At 40.2% G+C, this 22,343-nt stretch overlaps 1 protein-coding gene across 4 annotated transcripts in view; it reads left to right on the top strand.

The window, feature by feature from the left end:
- The window catches only part of Col19a1 (collagen type XIX alpha 1 chain), a 313,337-nt gene that overhangs the window by 241,727 nt on the left and 49,267 nt on the right, over positions 1-22,343 (top strand). For all 4 annotated transcript variants that reach the window (XM_029483553.1, XM_021163060.2, XM_029483550.1 and 1 more), the window contains 15 exons: positions 3,102-3,137; positions 4,899-4,934; positions 5,032-5,085; positions 5,768-5,821; positions 7,325-7,378; positions 8,047-8,136; positions 8,805-8,849; positions 8,959-9,036; positions 12,458-12,493; positions 12,598-12,651; positions 12,740-12,793; positions 14,568-14,609; positions 18,574-18,678; positions 18,762-18,815; positions 19,028-19,081. In XM_029483553.1, the coding sequence (XP_029339413.1) occupies positions 3,102-3,137; positions 4,899-4,934; positions 5,032-5,085; positions 5,768-5,821; positions 7,325-7,378; positions 8,047-8,136; positions 8,805-8,849; positions 8,959-9,036; positions 12,458-12,493; positions 12,598-12,651; positions 12,740-12,793; positions 14,568-14,609; positions 18,574-18,678; positions 18,762-18,815; positions 19,028-19,081 (846 nt within the window). The remainder of the gene's footprint in view (positions 1-3,101; positions 3,138-4,898; positions 4,935-5,031; positions 5,086-5,767; positions 5,822-7,324; positions 7,379-8,046; positions 8,137-8,804; positions 8,850-8,958; positions 9,037-12,457; positions 12,494-12,597; positions 12,652-12,739; positions 12,794-14,567; positions 14,610-18,573; positions 18,679-18,761; positions 18,816-19,027; positions 19,082-22,343) is intronic.

Here is a 22,343-nt window from a genome sequence, read left to right as displayed (position 1 = left end):
GTGTGTGTGTGTGTGTGTGTGTGTGTGTGTGTGTGTGTGTGTATGTGTGTTCTTGAACCTGGAGCTCAACAATTCTGCAAGCCTATCTAGTCAGCAACCAATAGGAATCCTGCTGTCTCTACCTCCCCAGCCCTGGGATGGCAAACAAGCATTGCCTTTGCCCTGCTTTGACATAAATTCTGTGAATGAAACTCAATCTTCATCCTTAAGCAAAACAAACAAACAAACAAACAAACAAACAGAATCAGCATGTGTCTGGCCATTTTTATGAATGCAGCACACCTTTTAAAATTGCTTTCACCTGTATTCCAGAGTGAGTTGGGGATATGGGTTTACTGGGGACGAGGGATGGAGAGGTCAGTAAAATGCTGTAGTTGGCAAACAGAAGCAACAGGGAAAGTGTTCCGTGCTACCAAGCTGAACTCCACTGCTGCTTCGGCTTCACTTAGGCCCCTTCTTTGCTAGTGATTGTCTCTGTCAACTTTAAAACCTCCAGCGCACCCATGGACACTGTAATTGACCGTCTGGTCTTTTTATCCTCAGTGTCTTGTCCAGGCTTTCCTAAGAGCTTTTACCAGTGTCGTCCAGCTGAAGATTTCAAATTTTGGGATTCTTTCTGCTGCTCACCCGCTCCCGTGAGCCACTCACACCATGACCTAACCCCTCCTCGGGCTCTCCACTCTCTCCCAGCCCAATGATATCCACCTCGATTTTAACTTTGCACCATGGGAGATGTGACAAATAGGACACAGAGCAAAAAAGGACTTTCTTCCACTCCTGCTGTACTCTAAACTCGAGTTCCGGTGGCGCCTAGAAGCCTGTGTTTCCCACATGTGACAGTGTTGCTCTAGGCACGAGAGACCTTTCCCTCTTTAACGGATTCCCTCTGGCTTTCTCTCATGCCTTCAGTGTTCATGGGGAGCCTGGCTGCCCATTTGGGCCAATCTGAGCCTTGGCCTTTATATTCAGCAGAAATAACTTCTTGGGATGTAGAGGTGGGTCAGTGGTTCAAAGCACTGGCTGCTCTTCCAAAGGACCCAGGTTCAATTCCCAGCACCCAGACAGTGGTTTAAAACCGTCTGTAACTCCAGCTCCAGGGGATCTGATGTCATATCATGATCACCATGGGCAAATACACACACATGTGGTGCAGACACACATACAGGCAAAACCTCAGTTCCCAAAAGTTAATAGATAAGAAAGTGGAACTCTAAAACCTAAAATGGCTACCCCAGTCTTCAGGAAACATGAGATTAAATAGCAAGCCTGTGCTTAACTGGCATCCTACAACTCAGTGTAGGTTTTTGAGGCAGACCTGGAGGTGCGTTATTCCCAGCTACTCTAGGGATCGCGCTGCAGGAGCACAAGTTTGAATAGCTTCAGATACCGACTGAGTTCAGGTCCAAACTTGGCAACTTAATTAAATCTTATCTCAAAACTAAAAGACAAAATGTGAGGCCTGAAGATACAGCTCTATGTTAAAGCATTGCCCTGTATTAATTCCCAAGGAGCAGGGATTGAATGTGGATTTCAAGCATACTGATACTCTTTCAAGACTGCTAAGACATAAGAGCAAGCAGAGGCAGAAGCAACGCAGCCCACTGCGAGAGCCTCAAATCTTAACAGTTAGTCATGCGCATAATTCTAGAACAAAAATCTGAAAAGATAAGACCCTGGTCTAACATGTAAAAATCCGTCCATAATAAAATATGAGATTCTGTTAGGTAGATAACAGCTTGTACAGTCACACTGAGTAACGGATATGTGACTTAGCCCAGGTAAGCTAGCCCTCACTCACATTATAGGGGCAGCGCAGTTCACTAGGAAGAGGCGGGTGTTCAAATCCCTACACACTCAGTCACCAAGCTGATTTGGATCCTATAGCTTTATCCTTGGGTACACACAACCTCTGTCACCACTGAAAAGGAATTGAGACTGAAGAATAGTGAGCCTCTCACTGTCTCTCACTTGCCGGAAACTCCTGTCATCTCTAATTACAGGTCACTGCTAGAGTTAGGTACTCGTTTGAATAAAATTACAAAACAGCTAGAGAATGTATGAGAAGGTGACCCTACATGCCTAGCACATAGAACATGAGAATCTCGAAGACAGGCTTTCAATAATCACTCCCTGCCCCCACCCCAGAGTGAGGTATCCAAGAAAATAGCAGTCCCATAATGATGGTTCTTACATTTCTCTTGATTTCCTTACATGAAAGAACTCTTTAAAGTGTATAGTTTCCTTCTTATTGGCCATTCACTCAATACAAATAATAAATAAATCTGATTTTAAAATCAAAGCAGGCAGATAGAAACAACGAAAGACTGGCCTTAAAATCAGGCTGCCCGGGTTTTATATAAATCATTCTACTTTTCTGTGCCTCAGTTTCCTCAAGTGTATATGGCTATACTAAGAGCAAATTCCCACTGACACCTGAGGCTAACTACAGTGTGTGTGTCTGTCTGTGCATGTGTCTGTGTGTACATGTTCCTGTGTGTACATGCATGTGCACATGGGTGTGCATTGTGCATGTGTGGGGGTCAGTGGATGTGTGCATTTGTGAATGTGTGTGTGTGCATGTGTGTGTGTGTTTGTGTAAGACGTGAAGGTTGGTAACATAGTGACTGACATCCAGGAGAGTACTGGTCAGCAGAGCTTATACCTCAAATCTATCTTTCCAGTGAACCCCAACCCCAAGAGCAACCAACATCAGTTCCAGTGCTGTTTATCCAGTAACTAACCCCTTTGTGTCATTCTGATTAGTATACAAAGGACACTTTAATGAGCATCCTTAAAATAATGCTTTTGTGTGTTCACCGAGGTGGGAAACTCGAGTGCATTCCTGCCATTTGATGGCTACCCCCACCCATTTCCCTCCACTTTCCGATGAGTGTATCCATCTTCATTTCACAATCAGAAGCTTTAGCCCTGGGCAGCATTTCAATTTGACTGCTGTTGGGAGCCTCAGCATAGGTTTAAAATGCTTAGCTCCATGCTCATTTGGGACCATGAAAGAATCTGTAAATTAATTCTCACTTGCCCCTGTCTGAGTTGATTTCTAAGTGTTTATAATTGATTCTGTTTTCTGCCCATTTTCCTAGGGGGAGCCTTTAACTAAAGGTGAAAAGGGAGATAGAGTAAGTAGGTGTTTATCACTGTCTTGGGTTTTCTATTTTATTGATTTTTCTCTCCATTTTGTTGTCTGGCGCCTAATACATTTGATAAAGTAAGTTTCCTGAAAATTGTACTTTCTTCTGTGTGTTTTTTTTAAACTCATTTTTAGTCCTTGATAAGTGCTACCATGTGATAACATTTGAACATCTGATTTGGGTTTTACTGGCTTTCTTTTGTACTTGTATTTATATTTTACATTTGTTGGGAGGTGGCCATATGTGTATGCCACATTGAGTACTTGCCTTGATATGTCTATGATGGTCAGAGGACAACTTGTGGGAGCCTGTTCTCTCCCTCTGCCTTGTGGGTCCTGAGGATTAAATTCAGGTCTTCGGGATCAGCAACAATGGCTTTTACTCTCTTGAGTCATCTTGCCAGCTCTATTCTGGTTTTCTTTAGCCTATGTTATTCCTGAGATTGCATGGGGTGGGGTGAGGATTCCACTATTTTGGTCCAAATTTGAAGCAAGCTTTATTAAATATTAAATACTAACCAAGAGATGAACTTTGATCATAATCACTCCCTGGAATTTCCCAGCTGAGTGGCTCCAGGGTTTTCATAGACAGAACTCATAGGCTACCATGCCTTCCCATGAGACTTTGTTATTTTCCAAGAACTACAACTCCCAGCATTCTAGGAAGTTACCTGGTCCTTGGGCAGGTGGGGCTTACAGGCTAATTTTGGGTACTACCCCCTACTGCTACTAGTGAATAGATTTCAATGTCATAAAAGTCATCAAGTAAGAATATGCAAACTAAGCCAGGCGTGGAGGCGCATGCCTTTAATCCCCGCACTTGGGAGGCAGAGGCAGGCGGATTTCTGAGTTCGAGGCCAGCCTGGTCTACAAAGTGAGTTCCAGGACAGCCAGGGCTACACAGAAAAACCCTGTCCGGAAAAACAAAAACAAAAACAAAAACAAACAAAAAAAGAAAATGCAAACTATAAAACAGGCAATGCAGGCTTTCAGAAAATGTGTTAAAGCCACAAATTGGATTTTCAAGTAAGCCATGGAAAATAAGAAAATATCTTTTACTAAGCATCTGGGAATAGAATCACCAGTGCATAGCTCTTTATTCTTCTTTATTCTATTATATTATAATAGACATATTATAATATAGAAATATACATGTATTATAGAATATATTATATGTACATGCATATGTATATATGTATATGTATATATTGTATGCATATATACATATATAAAATACATATATGATATATGCATAATGTATATATGCATATATACATTATGCACATATACACATATATAAAATACACATATATAATATATGCATGTATTATATATATTGTGTGTTATATAACATACTACATAATGTATATTTTATAAAAGATATATTTATATTGTTTTATGAAAATTATATATGTGTATATATTATATGTGTGTATATATATATATATATATATATATATATATATATATATATTCTATCAGTCTATTCTATCCTGACTCATATCTGAGGTTGGTGAATGAGTCATTGCTGATGTGTCATGATATCACATGAAGAAATAAAATAAGGTGCTCTGTTACTTACTAGCAATAAGGATTCTGAATGTTTTAGGGTGAGCATTGTTTGATTGCATGGTTTCCATAATATACCCCTTTGTTATGTGTTAGCTGATAGAAAGTCAATTAAAGTATCAAGATGTCCCATTCCATCTGGATTCAGGAATGAACCATATGGTGATTGTTTTATTTACAGGGAGAACCCGGCCTATTAGGACCACAGGGAATAAAGGTAGTCTGGCATTTTTTTTCTCAGTTACAGTTGCAACCTTAATGAGATGGTAAAAATAATAGTAACATTTAACTTTCCTTTCCACTCATGCACTTAGGGGGAACCTGGAGATCCTGGTCCCCCTGGTTTACTAGGAAGCCCAGGGCTAAAGGTATGTACTTCATAAATAAACATGTGTAAGAAATCACTATTTGGAAATAATTCAAGAATTACAGCCATCCCGCATTCAAAAAGGTTTTGGTGTGCCACTCATTTTCATCAAGATGATCTCAGAGACTTTATCTTGTTTCCATGGTGACCCCACCCCACTGGCTACAATTATTAGAAACATAAACACTAGGCCTTTTGGGATACAATGGGAATTTTAAATCCTTTTTCAGAGCAAATTCACAACAGCATCCATAAAAGCTTTAAAAGTACACAATGTCAGTTAAATCTACAGCCCTGTGCCACATTCCTAACAGGAAGATGATTTGAGATCTATTTCCTCACTGAAATTATGCATCCCTGTGATGCCTGAGTTTCCCAGGGGAAATTCTACAGGAGTGGCTCAAGATAACACAGTTAGGGGACTGTGGGAGAGACTTGAGTGAAATGATCCCAGCCAGTGCTTTGGTCAGGTTACCCCACCATCACCTGCTGGTAAAACAGACCCATCAATGAAACATCTCAAAACTATATTACTAAGCTCTGAGCACATGTCAGTATAATACACAGAAAGTGAGATGCTGAAAGTCTATCTCTTTCCAATAAAAGTCTTGTTATATCTCACCAATATTCAGGTATGATCTAATTTTATGAAAACTTAAAGTATATACCATCTTCTATTTTAGGGTCAGCAAGGACCTGCAGGTTCCATGGGGCCCAGAGGACCACCAGGAGATGTTGTATGTATTGTATCATCACTATTTTGAAATAAAATTAATGTCAGTTAATGAGCTGATTATGCTACATTCCCCCAAACCATAGGTTAACCCCACTACCCAAATTGGTCACTTCTAATGCCAGGGGATTAAGTGTATCTGAATAAACCAATCTTTGAAATTCAAGATAACTCAATTGTCAGTAGTCAATACTACTGCAGAATGGAGGAAAACAAATATCCAAAGAAATAAGAGAAAACCAAAAAAGACAGCAAGTATTTCCAAATTACATTCATAGATTCAAGTTCAAATAATCATTTTCATGCTATATGATAAGCTCAATATAGCTCGCTCTCCCTCCCTCCCTCCCTCCCTCTCCCTCTCTCTCTCCCTCTCCCTCTCCCTCTCTTCCTATATTTCTACCCTTGGGTAATCTCCTAGTCTCCCCATGGGAACTGAGAGCTAACCATCAAATAACAGATCAAAATGGAGATCTGGCTACAACACTCAATGACTCTGTGCCCATGACTAGGATGCTAGTTGGCCAGACTTGAGACCTGGCCTCTTTCCACCATCTTGGGAGTGGCCCTATGACTTCTTTCCTTGCTCTCAAGCTTACTGTCTGAGCCTCCTAGAAGCAACTGGTTGGCCTTCATAGTAGGCTTGCTAATCTGAACATCTGACTCATAAGAAATGTTATTTATCCCTCCTAGTCTTAGTTAAGGTTTTACTGCTGTGAACAGACACCAAGATAACACCATAATGCTTATTTGGGGACACTTCGTTGGGACTGGCTTACAGCGTCAGAGGTTCAGTCCATTATTGTCATGGCAGGAAGTATGGCAGCATTCAGGCAGACATGGTGCTAAAGCAGGAGCAGAGAGTTCTGCATCTTGATCCAACTGCAGAGAGGAAAGGACTGTCTGTCTTCTAGGCAGCTAGGAGGAGGGTCTCAAAGCCCATGCCCAAAGTGACACACTTCCTCCAACAAGGCTCCACCTCCTAATAGTACCACTCCCTGGGCCAAGCATATTCAAACCACCACACTCCTACAAGGCCTTATTGAACCACTTCAGGAATACCTTGTGGAAAGACACCATAAAAAAATAGAAAATGGTAATAACACAAGAGGAAACATTAAATACTCTGCTTAGACAGAACTGTTGGTACTGAGGAAATAAAATGAGAATTAAAATCAAAAGGAAAAAAGCCCCTGTGCAAAAGCATAATAAAAATATTTTGACATTTTTAGTTGGGATGTAGTGCTTGCTCCCAGTCCCTACCATCCCACTTCCTTCTTAGTAACTATATAGGTGGGACATTTCCATTACTCTTTTCTGTTTCCCATTATGGCTGTTGACTGCATTCGATATGCCACACATATCTCCAAATAGCACTTCCCCTAAGGCCAAAAATCAACATTACCTTGTATATAGACGTTTAAATTCAGTTCTCTTATAAAGGTGCATGGCTATTACACTAAGAGATGTTCTAACTACTAGTTTTCTTTCCTCTTGTATTTTCTAGGGACTGCCAGGAGAGCATGGTATTCCAGGAAAACAAGGCATTAAGGGAGAAAAGGTAGCGTTTAGATTTTACATGTGTATATTAAGTAAGTAGATAGAAAGGAAAGACCAAAGATCCTAATGTCGTGGAAGAAGCAAAAGATTTCAAGGCTTGAGCCTCACAGAATGTATCAGTACAGGGACAAATGTTCATACAAACTGTGTCCTGGTGTCCCTGGTGTCATATATCATTGCCATGATGGAGCACAGAAACTTCAGATGAGAAAATGAGCCAAACTGGAAGTGGAGATCTTAGGGCTGAGGTCAAACTGTAGAATCTCAGAAGCCTCCTAGTCTTTTACTACCTGCTTCTTGATATGTCATATGCATATTAATACTGCATCCCTCTCAGGGAATAATAAGGCATTTCGATCATCTAAAAACTCTTCATGAATAGACACTCTCTTTGTTCCTGTGTTTACACATAAGTCGGTGTTGTCTAGTACTGCTAAACCTCGTGTAGCAGAACTCATGTCAAGAGTTTGAATGTGTCTAAGATGATAAGTAGAGTACCCGGACTGAGCTAGGCACTTGGTAAATGCACTGGAGGGGCTGAATGTAGAATGGAACATAGGATGAACTTTGATTGGCTATGACAACATAAAGCAATGGAAACTACTGTCTCCCAAATTCCCACTATGAACTTCAGCAGAAAAAGAAAGAATCATCTCTTGTTTTCCACAGGGAGATCCAGGTGGAAGGCTAGGCCCTCCTGGACTTCCAGGTCTGAAGGGTGATGCTGGGCCTCCAGGGATAAGCCTGCCAGGGAAACCAGTAAGTACTACCCTATTACAAGGGGTGTCCCTGAGCGCTCATTCACTGCTAATTCTGAGCCCCCAGTTTTAAGACACAAGTGTGATTTTTTAAAGCCTACCCCAAAGAAAATTTATCCCATACCCTAGCACAGAAAGATAAAACATTTTGAATGTTTCGCAGATGATAAGCAAGCACACAACACTTTCCATGTCATCTGAGATGTTTCAAAGGTGTCAATACTTTAGGTGCTGATTTCTGAGTGATTGATAGAACAACTGCTCCACACTGCCTTCCCAGAGGTTTAGGCTATAACCACAGACCATCATTCATAGAAAGTGTGTGTGATCCACATTCTTCTCAGGACATTGGAAACTGTATCACCTGAAAACCCAAAAGGCAATATACTCATTCGATTTGCCCATTTTCTCAACCGTCTTTCTCCTATTATATCAACAACTAATGGTGATCATTCTGAAGATTAGATATTTAATGTCACAGATAAAACCTTTTATATTTTAAGCTAATTATTCAAAATCTATAACCTGGTAAAATAGTCCCTCTGTATTTAATAAGAAATACAAGAAAAATGAAGGCTAGTGAGTGAATCATGGTTTTGAATTATAACTTCTAATTTTTTAATTATTTAGAAAAAGAAATGTAGTCATCTCACTTTTTTTTTCTTTTAGGGGTTAGATGGAAATCCGGGATCACCTGGTCCACGTGGGCCAAAGGTATACAAATTTCATAGCTAATTTTAAAAGAATTAATAGTTAAGAAAAACAGAATTGGAAATGTGTCTGTCTTGTGCCTCAAATTAATTGGAGTCTTTGGTTTTCACAGGGTGAAAGAGGTCTGCCTGGGCTCCACGGTTCCCCTGGGGACACAGGCCCACCAGGTGTAGGAATCCCTGGTAGAACAGTAAGTAATATTCAGATGTTTATTGAAACCCATTGGTTGTGTTATGTGTCTACGCTTATTTAGTGCAGTCCCCAAAATCTTACATAAAGCAGTAAGTCGAGGAAAAGAAATAGAAGAGTTTCAAATAGAAAAGGAGGGATTCAAACCATACCTGTTTAGACACAACTCAATCTTTATGCTTAAAAGACCCTGAAACATTGCTAGAAAAATTTTAGAGCTGAAAAATTTTTCAGTAACAAAGCAGAACACAGTTTACACATTAAATGTACCAGCATCTCTACATAGTATTAAGAAGCTGGACAAGAAAGATCAAGAGGAGGGAACCTTACTCAAGTAGTGTTGGTGTGGGAACTTCCTAAAAATAAGCCTGATTAAAGAGGTCAGAAACATGTTCGATGGAAACTTGAAGGTACAAAAGGAGACACTAGGGGTTGAAAACATCTCTGATGCTCATAAACTGGCAGGATTAATGCAATGGCAACGTAAATATTACCTAAAGCCATCCCATGGATTCACTGTGATCTCCACCAAAATTCTAATGATATTCTTTACAGAACCAGGAAAAGCAATGCTAAAGTGCATATGGAAACATAAAAGACCCTGGACAGCAAAAGCAATCCTAAGCAGAGAGAGCAGTTCTAGAAATATCATAATACCTGATCTTAACTCACACTACACAGTCACAATGCCAAGGCAGCATGGTTCTGCCACATGAGCAGGCATGCAGATCAAGGGAATAGAACCGAAGACTGAAAAAAACCACACTGCCACAAACACCTAATCTGGGGGGAAAAACAATCAAATATATTCATTGGACTAAAAGATCGCTTCTTCAACAAATGGCACTGGGGAAAACAGATCCTATCATATGGAAGAAAGAAATACATTCCATATCACCTACCCTGAAGAAAAATCATTCAGAATGAAATCATGGGGTTTAATATAAAATGAGAGACTACTAGAGGATGCATTAGAAGACTTTTTGAGATACAGGGATAGGCAAAAACTTTCTGGAAAGAAATACAGTAGCATAGAAAATTTTTTAAAAAATTGACAATGGGAAAATATGAAACAAGGAGCTTCTACACAGCAAAGAAAACAGCCACCCGGATGTAAAGACAGCCTACAGAATGACAAGGGTTGCATCCGCGTGGGACTCTATTAAAAAAAAAAAAAAAAAAAAAAACTTCAAAAGTTGAAAGCTTAAATAAATAAAATTCTCTAAATTGTTCAATCTATAATAGGCTAATGAACTAAATAGCTCTTAAAAGAAGAAACACAATAACAAATAAATAAAATGTTTTAACATCCTTATCAACCAAGGAAATATATGTTAAAGCTGCTCTCAGGAGGACTGGAAAGATGAATCATTAGTTAAGAGCTTATACTGTGTGAATTCAGTTCCCAGCACGTACATCAGGCAACTTATAACATCCTGTAACTCTAGCTCCAGGGGCATCCAACACCAAGACCCCCATACATATGCACATGTGTCACATGTATATACACAGACACACACAGACACACATACACACACACACACACACACACTACTATAAATAAAGTAAATGGCTTTTTTAAAACTGCTTTCAGACTCCATCTCCCCCCTAGTCAAAAAACTATCATCATGACAAATGACAAAAGATAATGATATGAGGAAAATGTAGCTCTTATCTACAACTGGTGCAAATACAAACTGCTACAATGTCTATGGAAAGCTGAAAATAGAACTACCACGTGACCCAGCTGTATTACTCTTGAGTACATATCAAAAGCATTCTAGCTCAGCATTCCACAAAGAGACTTGTACAACCATTATTTCACTATTCACAAGAGCTAAGAAATGGAACCAGCCTGGATGTTTTCTCAATACATAAAGAAAAGATAGTATGTACCCACAAGAAAGTTTTATTCATCCCATAAAGGAAAATGAAATCATGACATTTGCAGGAAAGTGCATTTGACTAGAAATCATTCTATTAATAGAATGAAATAATCCAGACTCAGACAGACAAATAGTACATATTTTTTCTCCATAGGGAGCTCTGTGAGTGTGTGTGTGTGTGTGTGTGTGTGTGTGTGTGTGTGTGTGTGTGTGATGTAAGTAGACATGAGACCATGGAGGGAAAGAAAAGATCATAAAGAGGAGAGGAGGAAATAAAAGAGGGTAATGAAATGCATCTGACAGGAAGCAGGAGGGGTTTCCTATGGGGAGAACAGAGACCACCAGGATTTGAGAGTAACATGTCTATGAAAATGCCTTAATGGAACCCATTCCTTTATCTGCTGCCTTTAAAAGAGGATAAAACATTGTATCGAGAACCCATTGAAGAGGTAACATGTTTATAGAGGGAAAATATCAGTTAGGAACACAATTGAAAGGCAACGAAAAGCTTAGCTAATAACAGTGTGGTGAATATTTTTAAAGAGGATAAGAAATGGAACAAATACTGATGCTAACTGCTTAAAATTTAAAAAAAATCAAAAAGAAAAATAGAGTTCGTTCACTGCATAGCCCTGGCTGGCCTGAAACTCACTACATAAATCAAGCTGTTCCAGAGCTCTGATCCTGTCATTTCTTTCCAAGCTCGAAACTAAAGGCTGTGCCATCACAAATATGTTTGCTAGCTTGAACCTCACTTGAGTAATGTGAACCCCAGTATTCGAGAAGTTGCCTTCTTCTCCCTCCAATGAACACAGGAGAAAAATGAGGGACACATGGGTCTCCCCCAGGTCCTCTGTGTATGTTGTGGCTGTTAGCTTGGTGGTTTTGTAGGACTCCTAACAGTGGAAGCAGGTGTGTCTTGACTCTTTTGCCTGCCCTTGGGACTCTACTCCTCCTATTGGGTTGCCTTGTCCTGCCTTGACATTATATCTTGTTTTGTAATGTTGGGTTGTCTCTTGGAGGCTTGTTCTTTGATGAAGAGGAAATGGAGGGGGGGTGAGGGAGGGGAGGTGGAGGGAGCTGGGAGGAGTGAAGGGAGGGGAACTGTGATCGGAATGTATTGTACATGAGAAGAACCTCTTTCCAATTAAATATGCAAATAAATAAGTAGACAAACAGGAAAACGAGCCAAGGAAGGAAAGAAGGAAGGAAGGAAAGGAGGTCCAAGCCTCTGAGCCCCTTGGGCAGTTTGTTTCTGATCTGATAGAATTTGGACACATCGCTTGAACACTTCTGTGTGTGCAGCAGCATCCTGGAGAGAAAGAAACTCCCGCGTGTGCGAGCAAAGTCTCATACTTCTAGCCTCGGATATTTGGTTGTTTAACTACTGCTTGACATCATGATGAACTTTCTAGAAACGGTGTGCAAGGGATTTCAGAGCTTTTAGATTATTCAGGCGTCAAACTCTGAGGCTCTGCTCATAAACAGAGGGGTGTCCTGGTAGGATCTGGATAATTCTCTCTCATTTTTACACAGGGCTCCCAAGGACCAGCCGGAGAGCCAGGTATTCAGGTATGTGACTCATTAAGTTTTTCAACAAAGCAAGTTTAGTCTTCTTGATCGCAGGAAATTACTAAAAAACCTGTTCCTAAGCAATTTTTAACTTTTTCCCCTAGGGTCCTCGAGGTCTGCCTGGATTGCCAGGAACTCCAGGGATGCCAGGGAATGACGTAAGGACATTTTCCCCAACTCCCACCCCATGTCTGTTTTAATTTTCTCTAACTTGCAGAGGTTTGAATAAGTTGCCTCTGTTTCTAGGGAGCTCCAGGGAAAGATGGAAAGCCAGGCCTTCCAGGCCCCCCAGGTGACCCGGTATGTAGACAGGCTTTGCCTGATTTATGTATCTTTAATGTACCCGGAAGCCAAACAGCCTACCAAGCAAATTCTGCTGTCCAAACTAATTACAATGCTCGGTGTCTGCTTGGTGATTTTGTTTATCCCCATTATTTTGTAGAGGGGAAAAAAAATTCAAGCTGGGTCAGCATTATTGTGTGTGTGTGTGTGTGTGTGTGTGTGTGTGTGTGTGTGATGCATACTTATCTCCTAAGGGTATAATTCAGCTATACAATTTTGCCCTGGGCTGAGCCTTAGCATTTAATGTCTTTGTTCCATGGGAAATAGAGATAAAATAGATAGCCACAATTTCTGTTCTTCTCAATTCTGGTGAGTAAATGAATTTCATTCTCTAAATGAAGGTTTTCAGGTACGTTACCGCCAGTGTGGTGTATCTCCGTTGATGAAGTGCCTCTGAACAGACGAGATGATTAAATTATGAAAATTGGATTGAAAAAAAATCACAGAAAACGCATTAAGATACTAACCATGTGTTACATAGTTTTATTTCAGGTTAAACCTTGCTATGAGTGACAGTAAATCCCTTTAAACAGCCTCAGCCATCGCACTTAAATTTTCATATGGCACATGGCATTGTATTAAGAGTCCTGTACAATAAAATCCAAATCTGTCCTCTCTCTGGGTTCACAGATCCCCTTAGCTCCCATGTTGCTCCTGCCTGTGGTAGCTGCAAGCAGCAGTATTATCCAGCCTTCCTTTAGGGCCATCACTGAATCCTGCGTGCCTCTCTACAGATCCTGAGACAGACGTCACTCAGCTTGTTACAGTGCTTCTCTCTGAAAGGGCATTTTAAGACACAGCCCATGTTTCCCAGGTGTCTGTCTTGCCCCTCTGAAGTCTCTTCTGAACTTCCTTAAGAGCTAACTTTAAGACAGACTCACCCTGCCATTCACATATCTCTCAGTAGCCTAAGAATGTCCTTGGTAAAGGAGTGATTTCCTTTTAACAATTGGGTTTGACTTTTACGCATCACTTGAAACCAACATCATAGGGAAAACATAGAGGTTACCAGTGAAGCTACACACTACAGATGTATGAGCAAAGCATACATGGTGAGCATGCATGCTCTTGGTGAAGGATCAGAGTGAATACTCTAAGAGCCTGGCTCCTTCAGTGCTTGGTGATATGTCATGATGCATGAAGCTAAGCCAGTGAGTCCCAAAGCGAGATGAAAATTCCATGTCCCAATTTCAACTAGCATGTCACTTTATGAAAAAAAAAAAAAAGATACACCAACTAACCTAGTCCCTTGGAGACTCACAGAGACTGAACTACCAACTAAACAACCTGCAGAGGCTGGACCTAGGACCCCACACATCTGTAGCAGATGTGCAACTTGGTCTTCATGTGGGTTCCCTAACAATTGGAGTGGGGTTGTCTCTGACTCTGTTGCCTGCCATTGGATCCCCTTCCCCTACCTGGACCGCATGGTTGGGCCTCAGTGAGTGAGGCTAGTCCTGCTGGGACTAGATGCCCCAAGGTGGGGTGGTACTCAAGGGGCACTTTCCTTTCTCTGAGGAGAATGGGAGGTGGTAATGGGAGGAGTGATTTGCAAGGGTAGAACTGGGAGGAAAGGAGAAGGGAAGGAAGGCTGCAATTGGGATGCAATGTGAAAAATATGAAACAAAAAGTAAAAACATAACTTCTATGTTCATACTGCATTGTGTTCATGTATACACAAATATCCATGGGTTTGGGGTTTTTTTTTTTCTCTCTCTCTTCTTAACTACAGATCGCACTTCCTCTCTTGGGAGACATTGGCGCCCTGCTGAAGGTATTCTTTTACTATAAAAGAAATTACACATTCGTGTACAGGAAAGGTTAAAAGGGAACTTTCTACCAAAGATAGAATTAATTTCTTAGTCCAAAAAGATTCAAATTCAAATGTTAGAAATATGTAAGACAGGAAAGCGTCATGTTCTATGATAAATTCTAGCACTTATGTGAATCTTCCCACTCTGAAATTCAGGGTCTCACATTGTGGATATGGGGATGTGGGAAGGCAATATTGTGATGAAAGACAGAAAGGGGTGACATCATTGATAGATACCTTTAAGTAGATCTTGCCTCCTCTGGTTTTTTGTTTGTTTGTTTGTTTTGTTTTGTTTTTGTTTCTTTTTTGTTTTTCAAGACAGGGTTTCTCTGCATAGCCCTGGCTGTCCTAAAACTCACTTTGTAGACCAGGCTGGCCTCGAACTCAGAAATCCACCTATCTCTGCCTCCCGAGTGCTGGCATTAAAGGCGTGAGCCACCACCCCCTGCCCAAGATCTTGCCTCCTCCTAAGCAATAGCTTTCTCTTCCTAGATGTTCACCTACCCTTGCTGTGTGAATTGTATGTGCCACTCTGTCAGCTCTGGTCACTCGAAAGATGTTAGTCCCTGCATTTAACATACAGATTGAATTTTTATGTCACAGAATTTCACAGAATGAGCTATAAAGCCAACAATTGCCCTAACATCTGTTACCCTGTAAAACAGAAATTATCTCTACTGATTATCTATTCTACAAAGTGCCTTGGGCTAAACATGGGGGCGCATGCCTATAACTCCAGCCTTTGAGAGGCTTAACGAGGGATATGACAAATCTTAGCTCAACTTTAACTACTCAGAAACATACACACACACACACACACACACACACACACACACACACACACACACACACACACACACACACACACACACACACAAATATATGGCTATCATCTTTTTCTTAAATAGCTTACTGTATTTTATTAGTAAGAACAAGCGATCTGAGGAATCTGGTAGTGGGTAAAGCTATGTACGTGTCATCTCTGTGTAGTCTAGTAAGAGTAGGTGAACCCAAATGAAAATGTAGCTGTTGATTTCACTCTTACATTTCTTGTCTATGAATGAACAGAAAGTAAAGTATATGCATATATACCACTCACACAGATATTTCACTTACACAACTTGTGTTCAGTCATTAAAGATTTATCTGATGACTTATATGTAAACATAAAGAAATAGTTATAGCATTGAATCCACCAAAAGACATGGTCTAGGGGACATACTGGTTGGGGAATTAAAGTTTTCAGAAAAGATATATAAATGTAAATATTAATATAAAAACTTTTAAAGTAGCTATTAGGAACTCCAAAACACCAACAGCAATATGTGTTTCTAAGACAGAATATTTGTGAGGGTTTCAGAGCTCTCTCTTATTTTCTTTTTGAGTTGTAATCATATGCCAGTCAATTCAGTATTACTTATTTCTTCCCATTTAATCTTTACCAAAATGTTATAAGCTCAGGCTGGAGCCCCAATCTCATTCATCAAAGAAACTTGAAGTTCCAAGGAGCTAAGCAATTTGCCCAGACACATAGCTAATAAGTGTGAAGTTGACCCAGGAGTCCATGTCCTCGGGTATTAAATTCCAGATTCTTTGTAACAGCAATGATGTGAGAAATGACAGGACTGTAGCAATTAGACACTTGAATTCTTGAAGGATGAGAAATTTGTATACTCAACCAGAACTTAATGTTCAGGTAAAATACAAATGACTCACAGAACATACAACATACTGAGTGGACTCTATAAAGGAGAACCAGGCCCCCAGGGGTCTTGAGGATCTGAGGAACAGGTAGTCTTGCCAGGATGGCCTCCTCTACACTACTCTTCTAGTCCCCTGATCACCTCAGTGAGGTCTTGGTGTGATGCCAGCAGGAAAGCTTGGCAGGTGACCCCAACAGGCTTTATTCAACAGAAGAACGGGAAAACACGTAACTCCCACCTAAATCTAGTTCAAGAATTTGATGAATGCTGAATACAATTTAATAACATACTGTTAAGTCCTGAGCCTATAACTCAGCACGCTGACTCAAACTCCGTGTGTTGAGTCTTTAACAAGGTGGTAACTACTTTATGTTTTCTAAGATAACTTCAGGTAGAGCACTGAGAAGAATTAGCATAATTCTAAAACCAAACTCTCCTTCCCAGATCTTCTAGGTTAATCAGTGTGCGGGGTTCCCTTTGAATTAGGGTGCGCATCAGCTAATGATGGACTGACTCATCTTAATCATTTCTATGAAATAATATTGCATTTTTCAAGAACTTTTATTAAAACCAATTTCCTTTGTTTTTTGTTTTTGTTTTTAGATTCTTTTTTTTTTTTTTTTCGGTTTTTTCGAGACAGGGTTTCTCTGTGTAGCCCTGGCTGTCCTGGAACTCACTTTGTAGACCAGGCTGGCCTCGAACTCAGAAATCTGCCTGCCTCTGCTTCCCGACTGCTGGGATTAAAGGCATGCGCCACCACACCCGGCCAATTTCCCTTGTTTTAACACTTTGCCTTATCTAACCAAAGAAAATAAGACCAATGCCAAACGAATCTAAGAAGTTTCTGTTGAGTTATAACAATTACCGTCTTTTCGGTTTCTACGAAAGTCATCAGTGCAATCCTCTATCTGAGGGTGTTTCTGAAATCAGTGTCCTAAGGCTTGGCTCTATTTTGCTCATGTGTGTATGTGTACAGTCATAATTCATCTTTTTTATACATCTTGAAATGTGGAAACTCTCCTGATTCTATTGAGTTCCACTTTCCCCATTGCTGCATGGTGGATCTACAACTTTATGTGTGTTTTTTAATTCTTCTATCAATTTGACAATCCCATGGAATGATATAGGTGGTAAAATTGTTTGCTCAACTATACACTTGATTCTGGTATCAGTTTACATATTTGAACCCTAGAGAGAATCATTCCAGAGTTGAATCTAGCATTTCTGAGGCCAAGATCCTTCTTAATATAACATATATTTGTGTTCCAAGGAATATATTTCTGGGAACCAGATATTTATTGGGCCAAAAGTATTGGTATGAATGGCTTTAGTTTTTCTTGCCAATTCTTTATCAATGGCAAATCTCTGCCCCTTTTTCTGTTCAATGATTCTTCCCATGAATGAAAATCAGGAGCATTTTTTGTCCTACCCTGACAGCTGAGCCCTCCATCAGTGGCTCCTACTCTTAGCCCTGATCATATTTTTATCCAACATTTTGTTTTAAATAAGCTTCTCACAGACATTTTCCCCTAGCCACGTGATAAGACTTTGGTTTATTTTAGAAGCAAAGACACTTAGACTCAGCCTCTGTGGGTCACCTGAGGGTTGTGGTGACGTCAGTGGAATGCTGATTTCACTGAGGTTTCATATCTCCTCTTAGATTTGACCCTTGGTCAAGTCGAAGACCCTCAAGTTCCTTGTCTTCCTAAGGATGCCTCCACTGACAGATGTTAGCAGACCCAGTGGTGGGGCCCCAACTCTTGCTGCTTTCAAATCAGAAAATTTTCTTTCCTGTCTCTTTTCAAATTATATTTTCACTACTTGGGTTATTAGTTTGATATGCTATTTAATCTTGCTGCTTAATCCAAACTTTAATATGACTTCTCTTCCTCAACATGCTAAAAAAGTTAAAACTCATGTTCTCAAATTACATACCCCACCCCCATTATTTATTGGGAGTTTTCCTTTGAAATGGCATCAGAGATGTATGTGAGGTGTCTTCATTTTTAAGTACACGTTCACCAATATTATAAACCAAGATCAATGATTAGGTTTGTCAGAGTTTTTAACCTCACAAAAAGTCATCTTCCGAATTGGACACACAGGTCTCTGGAAGCAGAATGGCCTCACAATCACTCATTGACAAGGTTCAAACAGATCAGACCTAGGTTTCTTAAATGGGTTTTATGACCCTCTCAGTACGTTGTCTTTATACTCGCTAGAACTTCTGTGGCAACTGTCAAGCCAATGTCCCTGGGCTGAAAAGCATTAAAGGGGATGAAGGAAGCACTGGGGAGCCTGGAAAGTATGATCCTGCAGCCAGGAAGGTGGGTGCTTTGTTGCATGTTTGCGACCTACTGTGCTCCTAAGGAGTCCTACCTCAGAGCTCTGATACCTCTCTGTCTTCCAGGGTGATGTAGGGCCACGAGGTCCTCCGGGATTCCCAGGCAGAGAAGGGCCAAAGGTAAGAAAGTCTTCCGAGAGATTTGTCAAACTCTCTAAAAAGTAGAACTTACATTGGCAATGATGGGCAGGCTGCCATTCCTTTCTACCCTGATCCTATCCAAATGACGTACCCCGGGGGTTCTGATGGGAGGAGGGGTTACTTTCTTTCCCCTGTTGTTCCAAAAAGACTCTGAAATGGTCCAGTATTAGCTGAAGTTACTGTCTCTTTAGGGAAGCAAAGGAGAGCGGGGCTACCCTGGAATACACGGGGAGAAAGGCGATGAGGTAAGCGACTCTGCTGTTGCTTCTCTCTCCTGATCGAACAGAGGAAAGATGTTGGAGGTGATTATTATTCTGAGGGTATGTGCCAACCATTTGTTGCCTTCAAATATCCCAACTAAATGCCACAGAGACGCTTAGATTTATAATAAGCCGTAAAGCCCCACAGCTGGGCAGACATCAGACCTCTCTGCTATTTTGTTTGCTTCCTTGTCAAAAATATTACTTGTCATAAATTTCGTTTGAGCACTTCCATCTCCATCATGTCGACCCTCATGGCCATGAGCTGCCAATCCACAATGACCCACAACACCCTATGGAGACTTCCTTCCTTCTTTTTCTCTCCCTCCTGGTCCCTGCCTGAGATCCCAGGCCGGGGAACGAAGCTCCACCTACCTCTCTTCCGCCCAGCCACAGGCTGTAGGCATCCTTATTAACCAATCAGGGATGACTTGGGGGACAAAGTTTACAAAACAAAAGCTGGAATAAGTGAAGATTCACTCATTGGGGGCGACCAGATCTTGGGGGCCGATTTTTAGCATCTGGATGCACAGCAGCACTAGACTAACCCCAACAAAAAGAAACGGGGTTCGCCATAATGTATGTTTAATCCCAAGACCACTTAAAACCATGAGTAGATATTTGATTTAAAATAACACATTTTAGTAATTGTAGATACTCATTTCTCTATGGTGGTTCAAATATGGAGACACAACGTCAAGGCTAAAAATTCCTATGAAAGTTATGGGGTTTCAGGTCTCAGGTAATTATCCCAACCCTCGCAGGATAGAAAGAGGAAGAGTGTAATCACAGAAAGAAACCTCAGGGTAGCTAAGAGAGGGAGAGAGCATATGAACATGTGTAAGGATGAGGGCAGCTTCAGAGCCTCGCTAAGAGCTAGGGCCACCTCTGTACCATGATTCAACTTTAACAACCTTGGTTTCTCTAAGTCACTGCTCAGCTTCCAAATTCCTGGGAGAAATAAGCTAAGCTAAGGATCTTGATAGACCGGTTTAGGCCAGCCACTCACCCCCAGGACCGAGCATCCAACACAGATGTGGTTTTGAGATAACGGTGTAATTTTCTGACAGTAAGCCACAGAGATGCTCAGGATATTATTCTTGCCCTGCATAACTCACATTAACTCTTAGAAAAACCAATTAGAATGATGAATTGCTGTTGGTTTAAACAGTTTTGGTGCTAATAGTTCTTAATGAAAGTAAGAAAGCCATCTGGCATATATTAACCTTGATGGTAGTATGGGAAATTATGACACTGTAAAATAGATCTATTTTCCTGGTTGGAACTGTATTTCCCATTACAAGCTATCATCATTTATTATTGGTTTTATTGATATTCATTGTGTTCTGGAAACCTTTAAGATTGGCTTGGGATTGTATTCCAAGTTAAAAAAAAATTAAAGAATGAGAAGTACGGCATTTATTTTCATTTATAAATAAAACATTAAAGGCATTTGTTTTGAAAACAAGTAAGAATTAATGGGCTTTTGCTTCCTCAAGTTCCACAGAAGATTTCTGTGAAGTATAAACACAGCCATGGGTTTTAACAGGCAGGCAGGTTTTAACTGCCTAGATTCAAGAGGTGGGCTTAAGAGGCAATTGAGAGGGTAATAAAAAACAAGGGAATTGAGAAATAATTGGAATTGGAGCTTTTTATGAGTGACTCTGTTGAATTCACGAGAAGTTAATTTTTATTGATTCTGTGAGGTATTTTGCCATCTTGGTGAGCTGAACCCATTGTTAATATCCCTCAGTAGTTTAGTGTGTTCTTTCTTAGGCACACTTTGTGCACTCTTTGACATGGGTCACACGAAATTCTGCAGAGGACTCACTAGAGTACAGGAGGCCCTCTTCCCTTGTCCTCTATATCCCAAGCGTAACATGGATGAACCTGGCCCAATACAGCTTTTGTCTCTTGCACAGATCAATAACAGCAAATGATTGCATCATCTACTTCCACTCAAAGAATACCATGGTTATGTACTTGGCTGGTTTGTCAAGTGAATAAAATGTTAACCAACAATATATACCTTCCCAACTGGCCAACAGACTACACTCTGATAACAGACATGCGTTGTCTCTAATGTTACAAAACCACAAGTGTCTAGTCTTCATTGAACAAAAAAGGTACAGAGGGAAGCTCACACCTTTCGGAGATCTAATTTTAGAAACAACAGTTTAATTCACTAAGCTAGAGGAATCACGCATTTGTCAATGTTTTGAAAAGTGATTGACTTACCCCGGGTTCTTCATGTTGCTGTATGGCTCAGCATCAAATTGCAAAGTGTTAGCAGAGCACAGATCGTACATTTTCTAGCCAGAGAAAAAATTTGACTATATGTCTTTATATAATATTTTATGATAATAAATGACAAAGAAGGCACAAAAATGTCGTTATTCATAAAGCATAACAATGATGGCTGAATGCCTACGCAATAGATTTTATTTTGAGTTTTGAGTTTGGTACTATGTGCTAAACTTGGCCATCTTGCTCTTGAGTGTCAACATCCTTCAATAGCCATTGGGGCTTATAAAATCTTCATACCGCCCCTTATTCCTCTTCAGCAGCTTTCACTCTTGTGACAGAATTTCGAGTACCTGAGAGAAAGACTGCTGAGAAAGATGGGTTTTACTTGTGTAGCAGGGTTTATTTTCAAGTTTAATGCTGTCATCAGCAGTTAATGACTCCCATGTTTATAAATTAGACAACCTGAAAACTCACTCAAAGTTGAGACTTAAAGTAGAAAAGAGAGGAAGATATCTACGTAAGTATATCGGAAACAGGTATATGTAGAAAAGTTATGGAAATGTGGATTTTTAAGATAAGGAAATTTCTCATACATGTATATAAGTTTCAGTCATTAAAAAGCACCATTCCCAGTGGAAAATTGCCCTTTCCATTTACAAAATTATAAATCTGTTTATATACTCGCACAAGTGATAATACGGAAATAAAAAGAGGTAGTCCACCATACTGATACATGCACAAGTGTACATATGTGCACACAGCAAGCCAAAGGAGTTGATACATTCTTGAAGATAAAATGAATATGTTCTTCAATACAAATATACATAAGATTTTTTTCCTGATACTTATTACATGAGGCATTCCAGCACAGTCAAGGAGATCTTTTAAGTATTTCTTCATATCATACCTGTCTTTGTTACTTTTCTTTTGCTACAAAGAGATACCATGACCAACGCAATATATATATATATATATATATATATATATATATATATATATA

Source organism: Mus caroli, chromosome 1, assembly GCF_900094665.2.
Source record: "Mus caroli chromosome 1, CAROLI_EIJ_v1.1, whole genome shotgun sequence".
NCBI classification, from domain to species: Eukaryota; Metazoa; Chordata; class Mammalia; order Rodentia; family Muridae; genus Mus; species Mus caroli.
Note: the sequence above shows the minus strand (reverse complement) of the source record. Positions and strands in the feature narration are given on the sequence as shown.